The 20,629-nt window shown below is 34.9% G+C and overlaps 1 protein-coding gene across 1 annotated transcript in view; it reads right to left on the bottom strand.

Moving 5' to 3' along the window:
- The window catches only part of LOC148953439 (uncharacterized), a 135,051-nt gene that overhangs the window by 23,589 nt on the left and 90,833 nt on the right, over positions 1-20,629 (bottom strand). Inside the window, exon 6 of the mRNA XM_089087961.1 lies at positions 14,979-15,542. Within this exon, the coding sequence (XP_088944087.1) occupies positions 14,979-15,542 (564 nt within the window). The remainder of the gene's footprint in view (positions 1-14,978; positions 15,543-20,629) is intronic.

The raw sequence follows: 20,629 nt of genomic DNA, 5'->3' as shown, positions 1-20,629 counted from the left end.
TTCGCTTAATCATCTTCTAAAGTGTCTCGAACGGTTTCTCCCAAATAATCCCCTAAAAGTAATTTCTGCGTGTTTCTTTTGTTCTGGCATCGCTGCGCTGTCACATTTGAAATTCCTAGGAAACCATTTCCCGCGTTAACCTCTTCATCTCTTAAGTGTTCCTAGCTACACTATTATGATTTCAATAGAATATTAATTTATCTCTGTGACCTAAAGATCAGAGAAGCCGTATTTAAAAGAGGATTTTTCTATCTCTTTAGACTCCCGCATAATTCCAAGATAACAAGTGATGTCATTTCTAATTCCTGACACTAAAGATCAAAGAAGCCATTTTTTAAAATAGAATATCAATTTATCGCTGTCACGTAAGATCTGAGAAGCCATATTTAAAAATTGAATTTCTATCTCTTTAGAATCCCGGATAATTCCTAGGAAACAAGTGATGTCATTTCTAATTCCCCTTTCGTAGATCAATAATTCCCCTCGATTATGCAAATCAATTTCTCAGAAATTCTGTCCCCTTCTTTTATGTAATCAATTTCTCGGAAATCCACTTCCCCCTCGGTTACGCAATCAATTTCTCGGAAATCCACTTCTCCCTCCAGTCCTAGATCAATACATCTCTCCCAACCTTCAATGCGCATGTATAAACTTCACCCCAGTGTCATTACACAATCACGAACAACAACAAATCAATTGACCTTGACCCCATTAGACTCGATCGATAATCCTCGAATAAATTATGTCCCGTCGGCGTTAGACTCAATTGTAGATGGCAGCACGGTATTCGTTACGGAGATATTATGCCCTTCCTACTCCCCTCCTTGAAAAATACTCTCGTGGAAAATACCCCCCCCCCCCTGTGGAAAATAAGTTTTCCAAATTTAAAACTTATTTGAGTTTTTTTAGTTTCGTTGAAAAGTGGTAAGGAGCGGGAAAAAAGCAATTTACACACCAGAAGTATCCTAAAAACTTATAAAAAAAGTACAGATCCATTTTTGTCGAAAAGACTTCCGTATGAACTTCTGCAATTTTTGGAAGTAGCGGGTACCAAATAAAAAAAAAGTTGAAAAAGAAAAAAAAAATAGGCAAACAATCATCAAAATTAAGCTAAAACATAAGGCACCAAAAAATTAAGAAGGTTTGGATATCCTTTGAAAGGATACTTGGCTTTGGGAACCAAAACATTCTAAATTGTTTAATTTTTTACGGACAAAAGCGTTGTCAAATTATACGAGTTTGTTTTTTTTCAAGTGTAAAACTACCACAAATTAGTATTAACAAATAAATGAAACCCAAAACTTACAGAAATTACATTAGATAGCCTAGTCAAACTCAAAACGATCAAAAATTAAAAGGAGTATGGCTGACAACACCCATGTCTTATTCGGCTGAAAATAATTTGCACTTTACTTTAAAAAAAAAAAACAAAAAAACGTGTATTGTCAGTTTGATATACATATTCTGGTATTTATTCCTAATAGTCTTTATACATATTTATTTGTTAAAGTAAAAAAAGTGAAAGCATTTAAAATGTATTTTGTTTTAAGTAAAGTGCAAATTATGTTCTGGTCTTGAGGCAGTGTGCGGGTTTTCAGTCCTACTCATACTAATTGTTGCTATTTTGAGTTTGAATAGGTTATATATTGTAATTTATGTTCGTTGTGGGTTCAATTCATTTATTTACGGTGATTTGTGGTATTTTTACGCTTGGAAAATTATTTGAATTTATTTTTACTCAATTTTGACTTAACGAGGCTGTTTACTATTCTTTGACAAACTTGTTTTGTGGAAATAGTTGTTTATGTCAATTTCCGTTCATTATTTATTGACAGAGTCTTTTTCTTATAAAAAAAACATTTTATATCTTTTTAATTTTTTTTCTATTATACTCCATAGATTTAACTTTGCAGATTATTTGAATTTATTTCGGCTCATTTTTGGTTGAGGCTCTTTAGTTTTCATTAAAAAAAACTTATGTTTCCCATTAACAAATACTATTTGCAAGTAATTAAATAAAAAAACATGTTTTTCGACTAAAAGTGAGAAGCAACATCAAACTTTAAAACGAACTGAAATTATTACATATATGAAACAGGTTGCCTCCTCCTCAAGACATCGCTCTTTACATTAAATTTCTCTCTCCATGAAAAAAATTCGATACTTGTTTGTTATACGCTACTGACTCAAGATTACGATGTGTAAAAATCAAGAACAAACTGGTTTCTTCGTTACTTTAGAAACAAATTTGGGCTATATATTTGCACATTAGGGGGGGAGTAGGTACAATTATTCTGCATATTATGAAGCAAGAATTTTTTTTCTGACTTAAAACTATTCAAAACCTTTACTCCCCCCACCCCTTAATTGCCAATATAGAGCCCAAATTATATATTTCCCATATATTCTAATCACTTGTCTTTTTCTTGTCTCGCGCTAAGCTAAAAAAAAAACTAACGAAGAAACCGGTTTTGTTCTCGAGTTTTCGAGTTCTGCCCAGCGTAAACTTGAGTGAGTTGCCCATAATACACAAGTACCAAAACTCCTTCCCTCAACGGAAATTAAAAAATCAAACTCAAATAAAATTCTCAAATATGGAAAGCCTTCTTTTCCACGGGGGGGGGGATATTTTCCGGGGGATCGGGGGGTAAATTATTTGGACAGTTTGAAATCAGAAAACAATTCGTTCTAGGTATATGGCCACTAAAAAATTACAGAGGAATAGCGAGGTATCTGGATTAGCGAGGAATAGCGAGGTATTTTATTAACTAAAAAAAAAAAAAAAAAAAAAAAAAAAAAAAAAAAAAAGAAGTATAAAGTATATTTAATGTTTCATTTAGGTGTTTTTTCCAAGTGTTAAATGTTTTTTTTTAATAACGGTTCTTCCAAGTATTACTTACTATTATTAGGTTAATGGAGTGTTTTATTTAGGGTTTTGTGATTATCACTTATCAAAGTTTTTGTTACTTGTGCCTTTCATTTATGTCATTTTACTGTGTTCATGGCCGTATATTTGGCTTTAAAATACACTTATTTTTCTATCAGTCTAATATGTAAAATAATTGTACCAAACACATTTTACATGCAGACCCGCTATACTTTACCCCCCCCCCCTCTAATGTGCAAGTCTAAAGCCCAAATTTATTTCTAAAGTAACGAAGAAACTAACAAAATTTTACACTGCGTAAACTTGAGTGAGTGGGGCATAATACACAAGTATCAAAATTCCTTCCCTCTACGGAAATTAAAAGAATAAATTTCTAAAAAACTATACCAAAATTCTTTCCCCCTACGGAAATTAAAAAATAAAACTCAAACACAATTATCAAATTTGGAAAGCCTTATTTTCTACGGGGGGGGGGTATTTTCCGGGGGGTGTTTACCAGAGGGGTATATTCCACGGAGGGGGGGGATATTTTCCACGGGGGGTATTTTCCGGGGAATGTTTTCCAGGGGGGGGGGTCATTTTTCGGGGGGGGGGGGTATTTTCCATGGGGGGGGGGATATTTTCCGTGAGCGGGTGTTTTCCAGGGGGTTATTTTCCGGGAGGAGGGTATTTTCCGCGGGGGCTATTTTTCGCGGGGGTTATCCGGGGGGGATATTTTCCAGGGGTATTTTCTGCAGGGGGGGGGGGTATTTTCCAGGGTGTCTTTTCTGCGGGGGGTGGGGGAGTAAACGCCGGTCACCAGTGCTGCCTTACTAAAGATCAATGTTGGCAAAATGTATTCTTTATTCGTTTCTTTCTTTCTTTGTTTAGACCATGGTACTTCGTACCGAAGGAGTTATCATAGAAACTTAGAAAAGGGCTCATTCGATTGGAAATTGGAAGGGCTTGTGCCCTTTTTAATAGCCGAAAACTATTGGAAGGTGACGAACACCCCTTCCGTGCCCACCATTTCCCCAAACAAATCCAATCAATCTTTTTGTGATAGCCGTTTTATTCAACGTGGTTAAAAGATCGGGAAATTATGCTTTTGAAGAAGATACTTCCCCTACAGCCCTCAAGGCAAGGGTAATAAGCTATGCCCAGGGGGCACATAAGGTTTATAGAAACCGTTGTCGCCATTTTTAATAGTCGAAAGTGATTGGAGGGCAATTAACCCCCCTCTTATGCCCACCATTTTCCCAAACCCATCAAGTAAAAATTTTGAGAGATACATTTTGTTCAACGTAGTTAAGAGTTCTGGAAATTGGGTCTTTGAGGATGACCCCCCCCCCCCCCTGCGCTCAGGGAAAGGGTTGTAAGTTCTGCCCTGGGAGCCAGTAAGGTTTTTATAGAATCCTCCCAGCCCTCAGGATAAAAGCTGTAAGACGCTCTTGTGTTCTTCAAAGTAATCAGAGGGCAACTACCCCCCCCCAAAAAAAAACACACACGTTATATTGTCTCGAAACACATCTAATAGAAATTTTGAGATAGCCATTCTAATCAAAATAGTTTAAATATCATATAATAAGGTTTTTAGGATTTAAACAAACCCCAGAGATTACAAGGGTTGTAAGTTATGCCTAGGGGGTATTTAGGGTTCTAATGGAAGGTATGGCTGCTTAAATTTAGAAGAGGCTCAGTCTTTTCCCCCGAAAAAGACTACATCAGTATAAAACGAACAAAAATTAGTAAAAAAAAAATTCCACAAACTAAGTTTTTTGAAAAATGTAAAGAATTCCATACAACCAAAAATGAACAATAATAGAACCAAATAATCTACCAAGCATACAACTACCACAAATCATTATCAATAAATGAACAAAACCAAAAACAAACAGAAATTAAAATAAAATAACAGAAACTCAAACTCAAAACGAGCAGAAATTAATATGAGTAGGGTTCTAAACTCCTATGCTTTCAAAAAGCAAGAATATAATTTTTGATTTACTGAAAAAAATTTTTTAAATGTTTTCATTTTTATAACTTTAAAAAATCAAAATTAATTAAGAATTTAAGGAATAAATATCAGTATATGAATAGTAAACTGACAATGCAATTTTTTCAGTAAATTCATTTCATTTTTTTTTCAGTTTTTCAAATTAAACCCCAAGCTTTCTAAAAGCCAGAATATAATTTGTACTTTACTGAAAATAATTCTTTTAAATATTTTCACTTTTCTAACTTTAAGGAATCAAAAATTCATTAATATTTTAATGAATGGATATCAGCATATATATATTAAACTGACAATGCAGATTTTTTTAGTAATTCATTTGAATTTTTTCTGTAAAGTAAAAATTATATTCCGGCTTTCAGAAAGCTTGGGGTTTAGAACCCTACTCATATTAATTTCTGCTCGTTTTGAATTTGACTGTTATTTATTTTAATTTCTGTTTGTTTTGGAGTTCATTTATTTATCGATGTTCATTTGTGGTAGTTCTAGGATTAGTATATTATTTGATTCTGCTTCTGTTCATTTTTGGTTTAATGAAGCTCTTTACTTTTCTTTGAAAATCTTATTTTGTGGAAAAAGTTTTTGTTAATTAATAACATAAAGGATCGATACAGTTCATCGTAAATTAAATCAGGACTTGAAGGGGTTAAGTTAAAATACAATTACCACTGCATTAAAGAGAGTGAATTTTTAACTTTAATCGCACGTTTTCCTTTTTTTATTTAGAAAAAGTCAAAACTTGCACATGTAATTTTATTTAGGCTAAATATGGTTCTGTACCTATGTTATAGGATTGAATTGCATTTTATTCCTGCCACTACTTTTTAGGAATTTGACCTTACATAAAGAGAAAGCTCCCGTCATCCAAGTAATTGGTACCCTAATTTTTCATTTCATTCTTTTGGAGTGATGCTTAGTACGTTTCACAAGAAATGCTCGTGATTTCGTTTTTACCCCGCGTTTTTTGTACTTAATTCTGTGCATAACCGGCTGTGATAATTGAAAATGTGAGAATGCCATTCTGGTTAAAATTGAGTTATGCATTTGTCATTGGTAAACAAAGCACAAGAAATGGAATGGTCCAGTCAGAGTTTTCCTATCTTGTACCATTACGGAATTAAAAAGAGATATAAGCCCTTAAGGAGCGTATGCCTCTTTTAATCAGGTCTTTTTTCTACTTAGAATGACAAAAGAGAATTATCAGTCTTATAGAGCTATAACATAGCACCAGGCATTTGTCTCCTTGTTTTATCAAGGAAAAAGTAGACATGCACCATAAAATAAAACAATTTTGAATTTATACAACAAAAAAGACCATAAGAAGTTGATCTAGAATATGTTCCTTTTATCACAATTAGAATCATCCTTCAGAGTGTAGACATGCACCATAAAATGCACCATGCTCCAAAAAAAGTAGACATGCACCATAAAATGAAACAATTTTGAATTTATACAACTAAAAAGACCATAAGAAGTTGATCTAGAATATGTTCCTTTTATCGCAATTAGAATCATCCTTCAGAGTGACCACAGGCGACAAACTTTTTTCTGTATTTTGGCTCTCCTGAAAAGTTACAAAAGTGGCATATGTCTAACTTTTAATTACCACAGCCGAACTGTTCGCTAGCCCACACTAAGAAACACTGTAATCTGATAAAATTAAATCTTGAACCTGAAAAACCACCACCTGTGCTCGTGAATTTGGGTGTAATGACAAACTACATAATAATCTCTTCATAGTAATGATGACCACGGGAAAAAAAAGGTTAATAAAAAAAAAAATTAATTACTAGGGAAGTGGGATCCAGGAGGCCATCTCAACATGGGTGTGTGCACTATAAAAGCAAAACTAAGATAATATGTTTCAATCCTCATGGTTCATCATCATGGGTAAAAAAAACTAATATTTTCTTCCTTAACTTCTGTTGAGTTTGCCGAGATGACTCCATTGGAATTCATTAATTCAACGTATATTTTTATTTGAGACTAACGGAAATCGGTACCCTAGTTTGTGGGGATGGGATCTTGAGCTTGGCTATGGTGCGATGTCTGAAAATTTTAACTTAAATTGAAAATTTATTAACTTGAAAATTTATTAACTTAAATTTAGGAAAATTACAAGGACCTACTAGGAAGCAAAGATAATATAATGTGCTTAAATTTGTTATGAACCTTTTCATTTTCTTCCAGTACACACATTTTGTGTTACAAAGGTTAATTGCAACAAAAATAAAGGTTTTATCCTTGTATGTTAAACCAGACAAATACATTAAAGTGATTAGTGTTATGTACGAGAATAACACTGCTGCGGTTAAGGTAGGAAATGAGGTTAGTAGTTGGTTTAGTATTAAATCAGGAGTTAAGCAAGGTTGTGTTCTATCCCCTTTTCCATGGATTATTCTGACGGACTTTGTTTTAAGGAGCACAGGAAAGGCATTGGGACACCACGATATCAAATGGGTAGGAAAAAGTCTCCTGGACTTGGATTATGCTGATGATTTAAGCATCCTAGATGAAAGTGTGAGCAAAATGAATGAAGGTTTTGCGAGTTCAGGGTGCTAGTATTGGTTTGAAAATTAATGTTAGGAAGACCAAGTCACTAAGGCTAGGAATAACTGAAGATGAAAAGGTGACGTTGGGTAATGAAAAGATTGATCAGGTGGGCAGTTTCACTTACCTTGGTAGTATTATTAGTAAAGATGGTGGGAGCAGTGAAGATGTTAAAAATAGAATAGCCAAGGCTCAGGGTGTTTTTTCACAGTTAAAAAAGTCTGGAAGAATAGGAAGATAAGTCTGCAAACCAAGATTAGAATATTAGAAGCTACAGTGATGACAGTGGTCAAATATGGCTCTGAAGCATGGACGCTCCGAAAACGGATGAAGATTTGCTAGGTGTTTTCCAGAGAAATTGCTTAAGGATTGTTCTGGGTACCCGGCTGACTGACCGTATTTCAAACAATAGGCTATACGAAAAATCAGGTTCAATACCGCTTTCTAGGTCTATAATGAAAGAAAGGTTGAGGTGGTTAGGGCATGTTGTTCGGATGAAGGATGACAGATTGCCGAAGATTGTTCTTTTCGGCCAACCATCTAGGGCTAAACGGAAAGCAGGTCGTCCCCGTCTGGGTTGGGAGGACGTCATAAAGAAATATTTAAAGGAAATGGGAACTTCGTGGACGGGTGTAAAAAGAGAGGCTTTGAATAGATTGGGGTGGAGGAGGAGCGTGCGTAGCTGTGTTGGCCTCAGGCGGCTTGGTGCTGCGATGAGTTGTTAGTAGTAGTAGCAGTAGTAGTGTCCTTTTTAGTAGTCAAAAGTGAGTGGAGAGTAATAAACCCCCCTCTCACCCCCACCATCTCCCCAGACACATTCAATCAAAGTTTAGAGATAGGTATTTTGTTCAACGCAGTTGAAAGTTCTGGAAATTATGTATTTGAGGAAGACAAACCCCCCAGAGCCCCCAGGGTAAAGGTTGTAAGTTGTACCTTGGGAGCATATAAGGTTTTTATTGAAACCACTGTCGCAGAAACTTCAAAAGGGCTCATTTGATTGGAAATTGTAAGGGATAGTGCCTTTTTTATAAGGTTTTTATAGATAGCATTGTCGTAAAAACTTAAAAAGGGGCTCATTCAATTTAAAATTGAGAGGGCTATTGCCCTTTTAATAGTCGAAAGTGATTGGAGGGTAACTAACCACCCTCTCACACCTACCATTGCCACAAACACATTCAATAAAAATTTTCAGATAGTCTTTTAGGATGAACCCCCCCCCCCAGGCCTCCGGGCAAGGGTTGTAAGTTATGCCCTGGGGGCATAATTTGAAAGTAATGCGTAGAAACTTCAAAAGCTTTCATTTGATTGGAAGTTGAGAGAGCTAGTGCCTTTTTTAATAGTTGAAAGTGATTGGAGAGCAACTAACACCCCTCTCACGCCCACCATTTCCCCAAACATATACAATCAAAATTTTAATAATAAAATAGCCTTTTTTAACAGTTGAAAGTGATTGGCGAGCAACTAACGCCCCTCTCACGCCCACCATTTCCCCAAACACATCCAATCAAAATATTGAGATAGCCATTTTGTTTAACGTAGTTGAAAGTTCTAGAAATTAGGTCTTTGAGGATCACAACTTTCTTCACAGCCCTTAGGGTAAGGGTTTTAATTTATGCCCTGGGGGCTTATAAGGTGTTTATTGAAAGCGTTGTTGTAAAAACTCAAAAATGGCTCATTCGATTGGAAATCGAAAGGCCTAGTGCGCTTTTATAATAGTCGAAAGTGATTGGAAGGCTTGACATTTTTATAGTAAGATCGATATGGGTACTTTGTATTTTTTTTTTTTTTTCTAGACCAGGGCACTTCGTATCGAAGGAGTTGTCGTAAAAGCCTCAAAAAGGGCTTGCTCGATTGAAAACAGAAAGAGATGATGCCCTTTTTAATAGTCGAAAGTAATTGGAGGGCAACTAATCGCCCTCCCTCCCCCCCCCCCCCATTTTCCCAATATGTTTAAAAAATAAATGCTGCCTTAAGATTAAATCAAAATGTACTGTGTTTATGCTAATTCCCAATAAGGCATCTCAACAATACCCCAAGTACAACTGAGGGTATTATTTTCAAATTTTTGGGGCTACCTCTGCTCTTAAAATTTAACCAAATCAAAATAGCGTAAGTTTATCCAAGCTATCAAAGAAAGTAAACAATTTTTTTTTGCGAATGTTATCAAGTTTTCCATTTCAGGTCCACTTGAGGAGATATGAAACTAAATTAAACACTACTATTTGTGTCCAGATTTTTAAAAGGGTGCATGTTTTTAAAAATGGCTGGAAATTTTTCTCCAGCATACAAATTACAGGCCGAACTATAAAATCTTAAGAAAACGAAAAGATTTAAAGTATTATTCTCTTTTTCCCTTTAAATACTATGTAAATATAAAACGAACAGAAATTAATTTAAAAAAACTTTTTCCACAAAATAAGTTTTTCAAAGAAGAGTAAAGAACTCCATCAAACAAAAAATGAGCAAAAATGAAATCCAAAACGAACAGAAATTACAATAAATAACCGAGTCAAACTCAAAACCGGTTACAACCCCTATGCCTTCCCAAGGCCAGAACATAATTTACACTTTACTGAAAAAAAATACAAATGAATGTGCATTGTCAGTTTAATATACATATGCTGATATTTAGTAATCAAAATGTTAATATTATTTGCTTTATTAAAAGTATAAAAGTAAAAAAATTTATATTTTTTCAGTAGAGTGCAAAGTTTGTTCTGGCCTTGGGAAGGCATAGGGGTTTTGAGCCCAGCTCATGTTAATTTCTGCTCGTTTTGATTTTGACTCGGTTATTTATTGTAATTTCTGTTCGTTTTGGGTTTCATTTTTGCTCATTTTTGGTTTAATGGAGTTCTTCACTTTTTTACTTTTCTTTGAACAACTTATTTTGTGGGAACAGTTTTTTCAATTAATTTATATTAAAGAACGAACCGTTGCCCATAGTAAATAAAAATTTTTACATTGAAGAACGAACTATAGCCTATAGTGACTAAAGTATTAAAAGAAATTATTATAAAGATGATGATGCACCACATACTTTATATAAGATATATCCAGGTTGCAGTGCTAGCTTGCAACCTAGTAAGAGTAATGTACGAAATACATAATTGCAAGAATAATTTTTTTACGAAAATCTGTCTTTTTCTATAACACCGTAGTAGCACGTGTTGTTTTTAACATTATAAAAAGCATGTATATATAGTTATGTAAAATGCAGTAATTCTTTTATGGCTTTTAACGAAAAGTTAAATTTGTGAATTGAAAGTAGAGTAATTCTTGTGTATTTGTAGAGTAATATAATAATCTTATTTCATACTTCAGATCAAAGTTATAATTGTCTCCTGGAACCAAGTTTTTTTGGCTTAACCCGTAACCCGTGGCTTAACCCGTACGTATCTTTATAGCATTACCCTATATTTTCAAAGAAAAAAAATTCATTTTTTTATTTTAGTTTTCTGTTCAGAATCGCTAAAGTTATTATGCAAACTGCAAAATATTTATGGTGTCTAATCAATAAACCTAGTTTTTGAATTCAAACTAGAAAAATACCTGAAAATTTCAAAGTTAGTTTTGTTCTTTGTCTCCTACTTTTTTTTAACTTAACCCGTAAAGCACATATTTCTATAGCGTTATCCTATATTTGCAAGAAAAAAGAATTCAAAATTTCTTTTATTTTAGTTTTCAGTTCCAAATCGCTGGAGTCTAACCAATAGTACTAATTTTTTAATTCAAACTAGAATAATACCTGAGAATTTTTAAATTAGTTCTGTTTTTTGCTAGGTTCTGCCTACTTGACACGTGATTTCATGGAATTAATTTTAAACATTGAAGAAATATGACCTCAAGCCAACGAAAGAAAATAAATAATAACGAGAAAAGTATTAGAGAAAAGCCGAGAAAAGCAAACCATATATCTACTTAAAAAAAACTTAAGTACACGAAAAATAAAGTTAATATTTTGAAATATCAGAAAAGTCTATTCAAAAGAGATGAATATGCCACCTAAAGGAATAAAGCTCGAGCACACAAAAGGAAGCCTACTAAGTAACGAACAAGAGGTATTGAGAAGTGAAAATTGAGAGAGCCAAACAAAACAGAAAGGAGCAGTATGATATTGATGAAGATTACAGAGACAACAATTGAGAGAGCAAAACAAAAGAGCAAGGAGCAGTATGATAATGATAAAGATTACCGAAACAAACATTAGAAAACAGGTGGTACCAGAATAGTGGGTGGATATTGCGGCGACTAAAGTTATAATGACAAAATTAAAACCTCTGTAATGCTGTACCAAAAAACTCATTAAGCTAAAGTTATAAATTGCATTTGGAAGTCCAAGAAGATGACAAAACTACAGGCTGATCTTTGTCAATTGAGAAATATTTTACGAATGTCTTATCAATATTATAAAATATATTGAAAATTACAGATTAAAATCCCCTTTGAAAGAGCTGATGTTGTTGGTTAGAAATGCTCCGGCAAAACTTCATAGTAAAATTCAAAAGAAATTTTGTGTGTTTAGTGAAAAGCTTCCAAGTTATGGACTGGTAACTCTGTAAGAGTTTATAAATGCAGTTGAAAATATAAGACAGCATAAGGTTAAGATTTTATCCGACAGCTCCTCTGTAGGTCCGAGTATCTTGTAGACTCGATCGGAATTTTTTTCTTATGAGGCAGTGATCAATCTGATTTTTTAGCGTTCCTTCCGGCGATACCCGTGAGTACTTGAGTACAAGACCGTTCATTTGGGAAAATCAGTCAGAAGCTCCTCCTTTTCGTTTCTTCAACTCAGACCATGTTGGCCAAGAACTTGTGGGCTGAAAGATCAGTCATTTCCTACTTTAGTGCTAAACTCTCCAAGGAAACAAAGAACGTCATGCCTTGGTATATCTTTGGCTACGGCTTGAAATGATCTATAAAACTCGTCTTTTTCTTCAGCAGCTTCGTTTTTAGGGGCCTGGCATACAACAACAGACAGTTTAGTATGTGTTCCCAAGAACTTTGCAGTTGATATCCTCAGGGATATAGGAGTCAATTTTTTGAGCAGCTTGTGGTTCTGATTTAGCATCATCACTGCTACTCTTGCTTCTTGCTTACTTGCCAGACCTGGTATGGTCAACACCAAGCTTTTTTATTCCTGAACCAGTCCATTGCACTTCTGATAATGCTAATAAGTCTTTTTCTGTTCTCTGCATATAATTTCACACATTTTATTTATTTCAAATAAATTGAATTTTTGTTTATATATGCCGTAGGCTATCCTCAGTGGTCCTACGTTTCCAGGGTTAGCAGGTGTAACTTATCCGACAAGTAGCCCAGTCCGTTTGTAGTAGTAATCGTAGTAATTACAAAACTCTGAAGTCATTTACGTCTCTTTAAACGAAGAAGATAAGCCATCGACCTTGTCGGATTGGTAATTTTGAGAACGCCGCCCAAGCACACTACATGATGTTAAATTCTGACAGGTTTCAAAATTGACGTTGATAGCGGACTATCATTCACCCGATGAAAATTCCCTTCTTATAGCCTACTATGCACAAACTTTCCCTACTTTACATTTGTTTCAGTATCATCTGTGGTTGAAATAACGTATATTAAATTAAACGTGATAAAAAGAGAAAATTCGGGTTTTTTTTAGGTAGGGAATTTTTTAAGGAAGACTTGTTTTCAGTCAGAAATACCAGCCGGAATTCGAAAGTGACATGGTCGTTTTTCGTTCGACGGAATTTATCGGAATTTGTCGATACTTGCATTAATACTCACTTTAGATCCGAAAAAAGAACATGTAAAACTTACAATTTATCAAGAGACGTAAAGGTGCGGCTTAACTGCCGCCATACCATAGAGAAAAAAAATCCTTGTTAAGAATTCCTTGTTTAAAAGTGTGCTTTTACTGAATTGGTTTATTTCTGTCATGTTTTTTGCAAGTCAATCACACTGTTTCTTATTTCTGCGGATATGAATGGCCCGATATTTTTCAAGCTGGGCTATCTAATACCAAGCAGCGTTACCAACGTGGTAGAGTTGTATCGTTTTTGTGCATTGACATTTTACGGTCCAACCCTAAATTTCTGCTACATTTCGGCATATTTTGGTTGCACTCACCTGGTTAACTTACATTCCTTATAATTGTTTTGTCCAGTCAGCTCTTAAGAAAATAAGCGATAGAAAGGGGATATTTAGTCGAACACAAACTTGAGACAAAGAACAATCTCTACGAATTCAATGTTTTTCATCAGAATCATCGGTTTTTTAGTCAAACAACAATCAGCTTTTAGAGAGCGTAAAAATGTGAGGGCAAAAAAGGTTGCTTGGTTTTCGGTCTATTCTAGTAGTTTTTCCGGTTAGATGGAAACTGCATTAGAATGCTATAATTGTACCAAAATTGTCTTTTTGGTACAATTTGGTCAGAAGAGTGGTACAGTTTGTCCTATGCCCGTGCCACATTATAGTCACACTTGTCAATAAAATCAAAATTACGCACGACTACAGCGCCAATTACGTCCGCCATTCGTAATTTCTCGAGTTGAATATTGTTCAACTTTCAAACATAAATTTCTTGAGTGACCAATCAGAAAAGACGGAAACTTAGAACAGCGGTTTTTCTATCTGGGTATTAGTAGAGAACAGTTGGACACAAATCACTGTTGTTGCAAACTCTTTAAACTAATTTCTTATCGTTTTAATTTTTTGCTTTTTAAATACAAGTGTGACACTAAAATCAAGAAACGTGCCTTTTCATTCACGATATTTGGCTTTCTTTATCGATAGATGTGACTCTGATGTGGCATGGGCATTTTAGTGTCGACAACGCTGATCCCGAGCGATAAATCTAGACTGAAGAAAATTCAATCTTTGGAAAGACAAACAACTTTTTCAAAAGCCTGATTTCTTCTTTTGTAAGAAATATTAATAAAACAAAAGGAAGGAAAATTTTAGAGCTGCGATAATTTTTTTTAAAGTAGACTCTGCCTTCCGTGGCAACAAGGACGGCACATTTTTTATATCGTTTTACGGTTTGTATTGTAAATATTAAGTTAACATTAGATCTAAAATGGATACAATTTACAATGAATAGGAATTCAAATTGAAAAATAACATATATTAGTGCAAGTCAAAATAAGATTGCCCCTCTCTTTCAAGCCCTCTATAGTTTGAATGATATGTGTGCTTTAATTGAAACACGGTATATTTTGGAATTTTTTTTTTTTTTTTTTTTTTGTTTAAATCATTCACTTTAAACTATGAATATGACTATGAAGTAGAATTTTGTGGAATAAAATTAATTTTATTCCTGCATAAAAATACATTTTTTCATTGATATTTTCTTGTTTTTACGAGAAGTAAATCTAATAAATTTTTATTTAGTAAATGCTTTTTACCAAGTTTGATGCAAAAGTCCTGCAATAGCTATAAGTACTGTTTTATTTTTTATTTCGTTTGGGGGGGGTGGTAATCATTTACTTTTTTGGTTAAAAGTTCATGAAGGTTCTTTGGTATTGCATAGTATCGCTTAGATAGAGAAAATGAAAGACTAGCCAGTTTTACCTATGTATTCTCTAGGACATTGATCTCCATATCCTTTAACTGGTCTAAGGGGCTGACATGTATGGCCACATCCGTTTGAACAGCAGCCTTCACCTAGAGGACATCTTTCTCCACACAGTTCAATACAGGGTTTGAACTGAGTCTGGTGGTAGTATATTGAACTTTGTCCAATTGTGTCTGGTGGTAGCGTAGGGCATGATCTTGAACAGGTTGTGGTAGGAGTGGTACTTATTGTAGATGTGGTAGAAGGGGTGGTTGATGATGTGGGAGTAGGTGTTGTAGATGACGTTGTTGTATGAGTTGTAGTTGTTGTGGGTGAAGTAGTAGTTGGAGGATTTGTACAGTCAGTGCAAGCAAAACAAGCTGCTGAACAAAAGGTGCAAGTACAAATAGGATCAGGAGTAGTTGTTGTTGTAAGAGTTGTTGTTGCAGAAGACGTTGTTGTAGCATCTGTAGTTGTAGAGGCTGTTGTTGATGTTGTTGGAGTTGTTGTGGTAGAAATAGAAGTTGAAGTTGCTTCTGAAGTTGTTGTTATAGTGGTAGAAGTTGTATTAGGTTTGTCAGCTGAAATAAGACAATGATAATATATTAAAATGAAAACTTTTTAGAGTATAAGAAAAATTTACCTCATAAATATAAAATATATGTATTTTATTCCAAGCTTCAAAATGTATCATTTTCAAAAAGACAAAGCTTTTCTGAGGAATATAGAGAGCTGTATTCACCCAAAGTTGAGCTGAGATAAAGTAAATTTACCGGTTTAAAAGTTAAAACGAATAGAAATCACTATCAATTGGAAATAAAACGTTGTAATACCTCCACTTACATGGAATCTGTCAATGGGAAAATCGAAAGTAATCATAGAGAATTTGAGTATATACTGTGTATACACGTGAGACAAGAACCAGATGTTTAAATCCTCAGAATCTAAATCCAGAAAAGTTTTACCTCCCCGATTTTATTCTTTATTCTCTCTTTGCACTTACTGTGCCCCACATCCATCAAAATGATCCATATAATTGGGAATCGGCTGCAGCACCACTTAACTCCTGATGCAATACAAAGAAAGCTAATAACTTCATTTCCTATGTTAATTACACAAGCATGATTCTTGAAAATTTCACTAATCACTTTAATTGTTTTATTTCACATATAATACAAGGAAATAATCTTCACTAAAGTTCTTCTATCAGCGGAATCAAACGCTTGCTCATAATTTATAAACCTGGGGACTAAAGGGATTCGGTAACTCAGCAACTTTCAATGACTTATCTAAGAGTGAACATTTAGTAAGTCCATCCTTGCACCTCTTAAAACCACACTGTTTTCTCTAAAAAATTTATCATCTGCAACTTTAAATCTAAAAAGTATCATTTTACAAAGTGATTTGGTCATTACAGGCTAAGACCTCTATAATTACCGCACTCATTTTCATCACTTTTCTTATACAGGGGTTTAATTAGAGTTTCCTAAAATTATTAAATGCCTCCCCTCTTTGGAAACTCATATCCATAATCTTCAATAACTTATTTCTGATTTCACAACCACCACATTAAAAAAATATATATACCACACTATATACACCATAGGACTTGTTATTTATTTAATCCTCTTAGTATTGTCACTAATTCTTAGAAACAAAATAGATCTTACTTCACATCCAAAGTGTCACAAACTTATTCACTCTTTTCTGCGTTTTTTTTTATTTTAGGAAGCTCTTTCACGGTCTAGTACACTCTCAAAATTTTCTGCCAATCTCTCTTTGGCTGTTTCTATACTATTAATTGTGACCCTATTTGGCTGCATCTTATAGATTTTCAGCATTTTTATCCAAAACCTTCACCTAGCACCACCTTAATTATTATTTAATGTTTTTTTCACTTTCTCTAAATTTCTTTTATTTTCATATGTACTTTCAAACAAATCTTGTACAAGCTCCTCCTCCCTTTTAATAAATAATAAGCATTTTTAATGTTATTTTCAGCTATGTTTCTTACTTTATTTCCTAAAACAATATCAGTGACTATACAAACAATTTGCCAAAAATTATTAAATATATCTTTAAGTGGTAGATTATAAGACTCTTCAATTTAGTATTGAACTGTTCCTGGAGAATTTATATCAAAATCTTATCCTGGAGCTTGTTAATGTCATAGCCTCCTCAAAAGTAGCAACTCTTAAAAAATTTCAGCTTTAAATTTGCCCTAGACAGTATTAGATGGTGATCTTTGCTTTTAACATCAGTACCAGCACTCCTATATACCCTAATATGTTATATCGATCCTTTAAGTCATCGGTTTTTCTATAATATAATCAGTAAGGTTATCTGTCTTTCATTTGTTTGAATACCATTATAACTTATTGGCCATTCTTTGACCAAAATCTGTACTGGTTATAACGAGATTGTTATAGATACAAAGCTGCAGACGTCTGTAGCCATCACTTTTTCATTGTCTCACGCAAAATGTACCTTGGGTAGGATACCATATATCTCTTTCTTCCTATAGCTGTAACTAAATTTTCATGAAATTCCTGTTGTTGCATTACCGAAGTGAAGATTTTTAACTCCCCCAATTCTTATTGCCTTGCTATTCAAAAAAAGCTACATAAATATTCAAAATAACTAGGTTACCCTCTAGAAAAAAAAACAATTACAATATAACTAAAAAAACCTGAAGCGATTAATAGTGGATCAAGTAGCAGCATTGAATAACTATAGCAATAAATTTGCTAAATACCAATAAAATATAAAAATTAATTTTGTATCGCACTGAATCAATCTCTTCCGTATAAAAATGGTTCAATGGTTTCCGATTATTGTCTGTGGATGATGACACAGAGTTCTACTGAGTCAAGTTCTCAGTAGGGGCATCCCCCAGGCCCCCTAATGTGTCCACAGGGAGTGAATAGGGGATCACCTTGCAAATATGTACAGTAACTTCATAGAAAACGAAGACCAAGGGTGGGTCTTAGCATCTGGAGTTCCAAAATCGAAACAGGAGCACCCTAGCCCTGGGATCATAAAGGCACATGTATAACGGGGAAGCCCACTAGGATATACACCGTAGAGGGACTAGCGGGGGGTGGACACTTCCAAGTGGTTACAAACTGTCCCCAAGCAATTGGTCAGAGTGCTGAGTTCTGTAGGACACTGAAGGGGAGGATCCGTTCCTAGAGGGACAACTGTGAAGGGCAGAGGATTCAAAACTCTGGACAATGGCCTTTGCTAAGTTTTAAAAAGGAAGAGCTTGCCAAAATCACCACCAAACAGCCACGAAACTCCCTCTTTCTAATATAGTGAGGTAATGACAAGCAAATAGCCTAAGAACCTGTGCTACCATGTCTTGGGGCCACCGATGATCTGAGATCTAAAGTTGTATATTGCACAAGTGATTTATTTGAGGATGATGACCACAAAGATTTTATTACTTTCTCAATTGGATATCTTACGCCAGTTCCTAAAAAAGGAAAAGTTACCATGCAATGCTCCTCTTTCCGTCCAATCACGGTTGCTACCACTTTCTGCAAGTTATTTGAACTTTTATTCGTAGATGAGTTTGAAAAACTGTGTTGTAGTCCACCAAGACAAGTCGGTTTCCAACGCGGCATTGGTTGTGCGGAAGCACTCCATGTCGTTGCATATGCACTCCTGGATGCACACAAATCAGGAGAAAGTCTAGCGATCGGGGGCTTGGACCTGCAGAGAGTGTTTGATTCATTGATTCATGCACGTATGTTGCTAAACTCAGCTAAAAGAGGAGTGAACTCAATTATCATCCGGGCTTTCCGTGATATTTATTCTCACCTTCGCGTGCGACTCAAGCTCCCTTCCAATAAAGGCCTTCCGCCAGCCCCACGGTCAGCTTTGATACCAGTCCATAAAGGTGCCCGTCAGGGAGCAGTTTTATCCCCCAATTTCTTCAACAACTACATTATTGAACCTCAAGACAGCTGTCCTTCATCATGCATTCTCAGTTCCATTGACATCTCCCTAGTATGCTATGCCGATGACACGCTGAATCTCAGCCAGACGCTTAACCGCCTTTCAGAAATATTCTCATGTCTGCAGTCCAACTACGAGAAAGTCGGTCTGAGATTTAACTCCCAAAAGTCGGAAGTTTTGCTTTATAATTGGAAGAATGACCCTCCTACTAACATCACACTAGGTGATTGCTCAGTAAAACCAGTTGATAAAATAGTATATCTGGGGCTTCCAATAGGTTCCTCATTACAGTCTACCCGTTCCCTCCTGATCTCACATCTTGAACGGCGAATATCCAGCTCCTATTCTTTGATCGTTAAATCCACTCTGAGATTTAACCATCCACTACTTGCAAGTATGTACGACGCTACCGCGCTGCCACATATATAGTATGTGATCTCTTTCTGGATTTTATTGGAAAACCGTCAAAAGTCTAAAATCTACTCTGTATTTTTCCGTTTTGCAAAGTACCTACTAAAATTGAAACCTTGGACAAAAAATAGTTTTCTGATTCGGCGCTATAACCTAGCGGACCCAAATTTAGCTGTTGAGACACTTATTAGCCGGCAAAAAACAAAACCAGCAATTCTAAAGCACGAGTGGGCAAGTTTGCTTGTTTAATTTTCCCTTTTGTTTCCCTTTTATTTTTTTTTTATTTTTTTTTATTTTTTTTTTTTATTTATTTTTTTTTCTCCTTTCAAAAGTTGTTGTCTTTGTTGCTATTTTCGAAGAAGTTGTTGTTTATGTTGTAATCTTTGAGTATGCTATCTTTCAGTTTCCACTTTTCGTACTTTTTTGTATACTATTTAAGAAGTTGTTGCTTTTGTTGTTATTATTATCGTTTTGTTTCCTCTTTTCGTATTTTTGTATACTGTCATTTATTGTATACGACGGGTTTTCAATATATATTATTATATTATATTATATTATTATTACCACGTCCCGGGCAATCGAAGATCACTTATCCAATTTGAAGACTTTCCAGTCTTTGACGACACCAATATTTACCCTAAGGACATCATTTTCACTTGGAATGCTAAACATACACAAACTCGCTAAACTGGGAAAAAGGAATTAACTATAAATGAAATCAAGCACTAATGTTGGGATATTATTGGACTACCAGAGACCCACCTTCCTTTTGTGTGAATACAAACAATAAACGGTACACCCTCATCAACTCCTAAGAGCGTATCATCACCACCTGTTTTGATGGATCCATTACCATCATTTCCATCACCCAAGTTTATGCCCTCTACTCCTCCCGGAGTGACCAAGAAGCGAAAAACTTCTTTGCAAAAATCCAACAAACCGCAGGTCAAATGCACAAGAAATATGTTCTGTTCATGATTGATGACTTTAAATCCACTGTGGGACAATCAAATGTAGTATTCAAAGACATAATTGGCAAGTTTGGACATGAGCAACAAAACTGTAGGACGGCAATGCTCCCTGATTTATGTCGTAATAAAGCACTTTTAAATGCCAATATCACATTCAACATAGAGAACATGAAAAAGTCACAAGAAAATCCTCAGGTGACCTTACCTCATATGTGATTGATCCCATACTTGCTTCTAAGGGTGGGAAGGCTTCAGTCCTGAACCCAGTATGTTTAGTCAATGGTGATTTTCATTCAGACCACGTTTAATTAACTTCAGAACTCCGT

Source organism: Artemia sp. Qi Xiang Cuo, chromosome 4 (assembly GCF_049724085.1).
Source record: "Artemia sp. Qi Xiang Cuo chromosome 4, ASM4972408v1, whole genome shotgun sequence".
Lineage (NCBI taxonomy): Eukaryota > Metazoa > Arthropoda > Branchiopoda > Anostraca > Artemiidae > Artemia > Artemia sp. Qi Xiang Cuo.
Note: the sequence above shows the minus strand (reverse complement) of the source record. Positions and strands in the feature narration are given on the sequence as shown.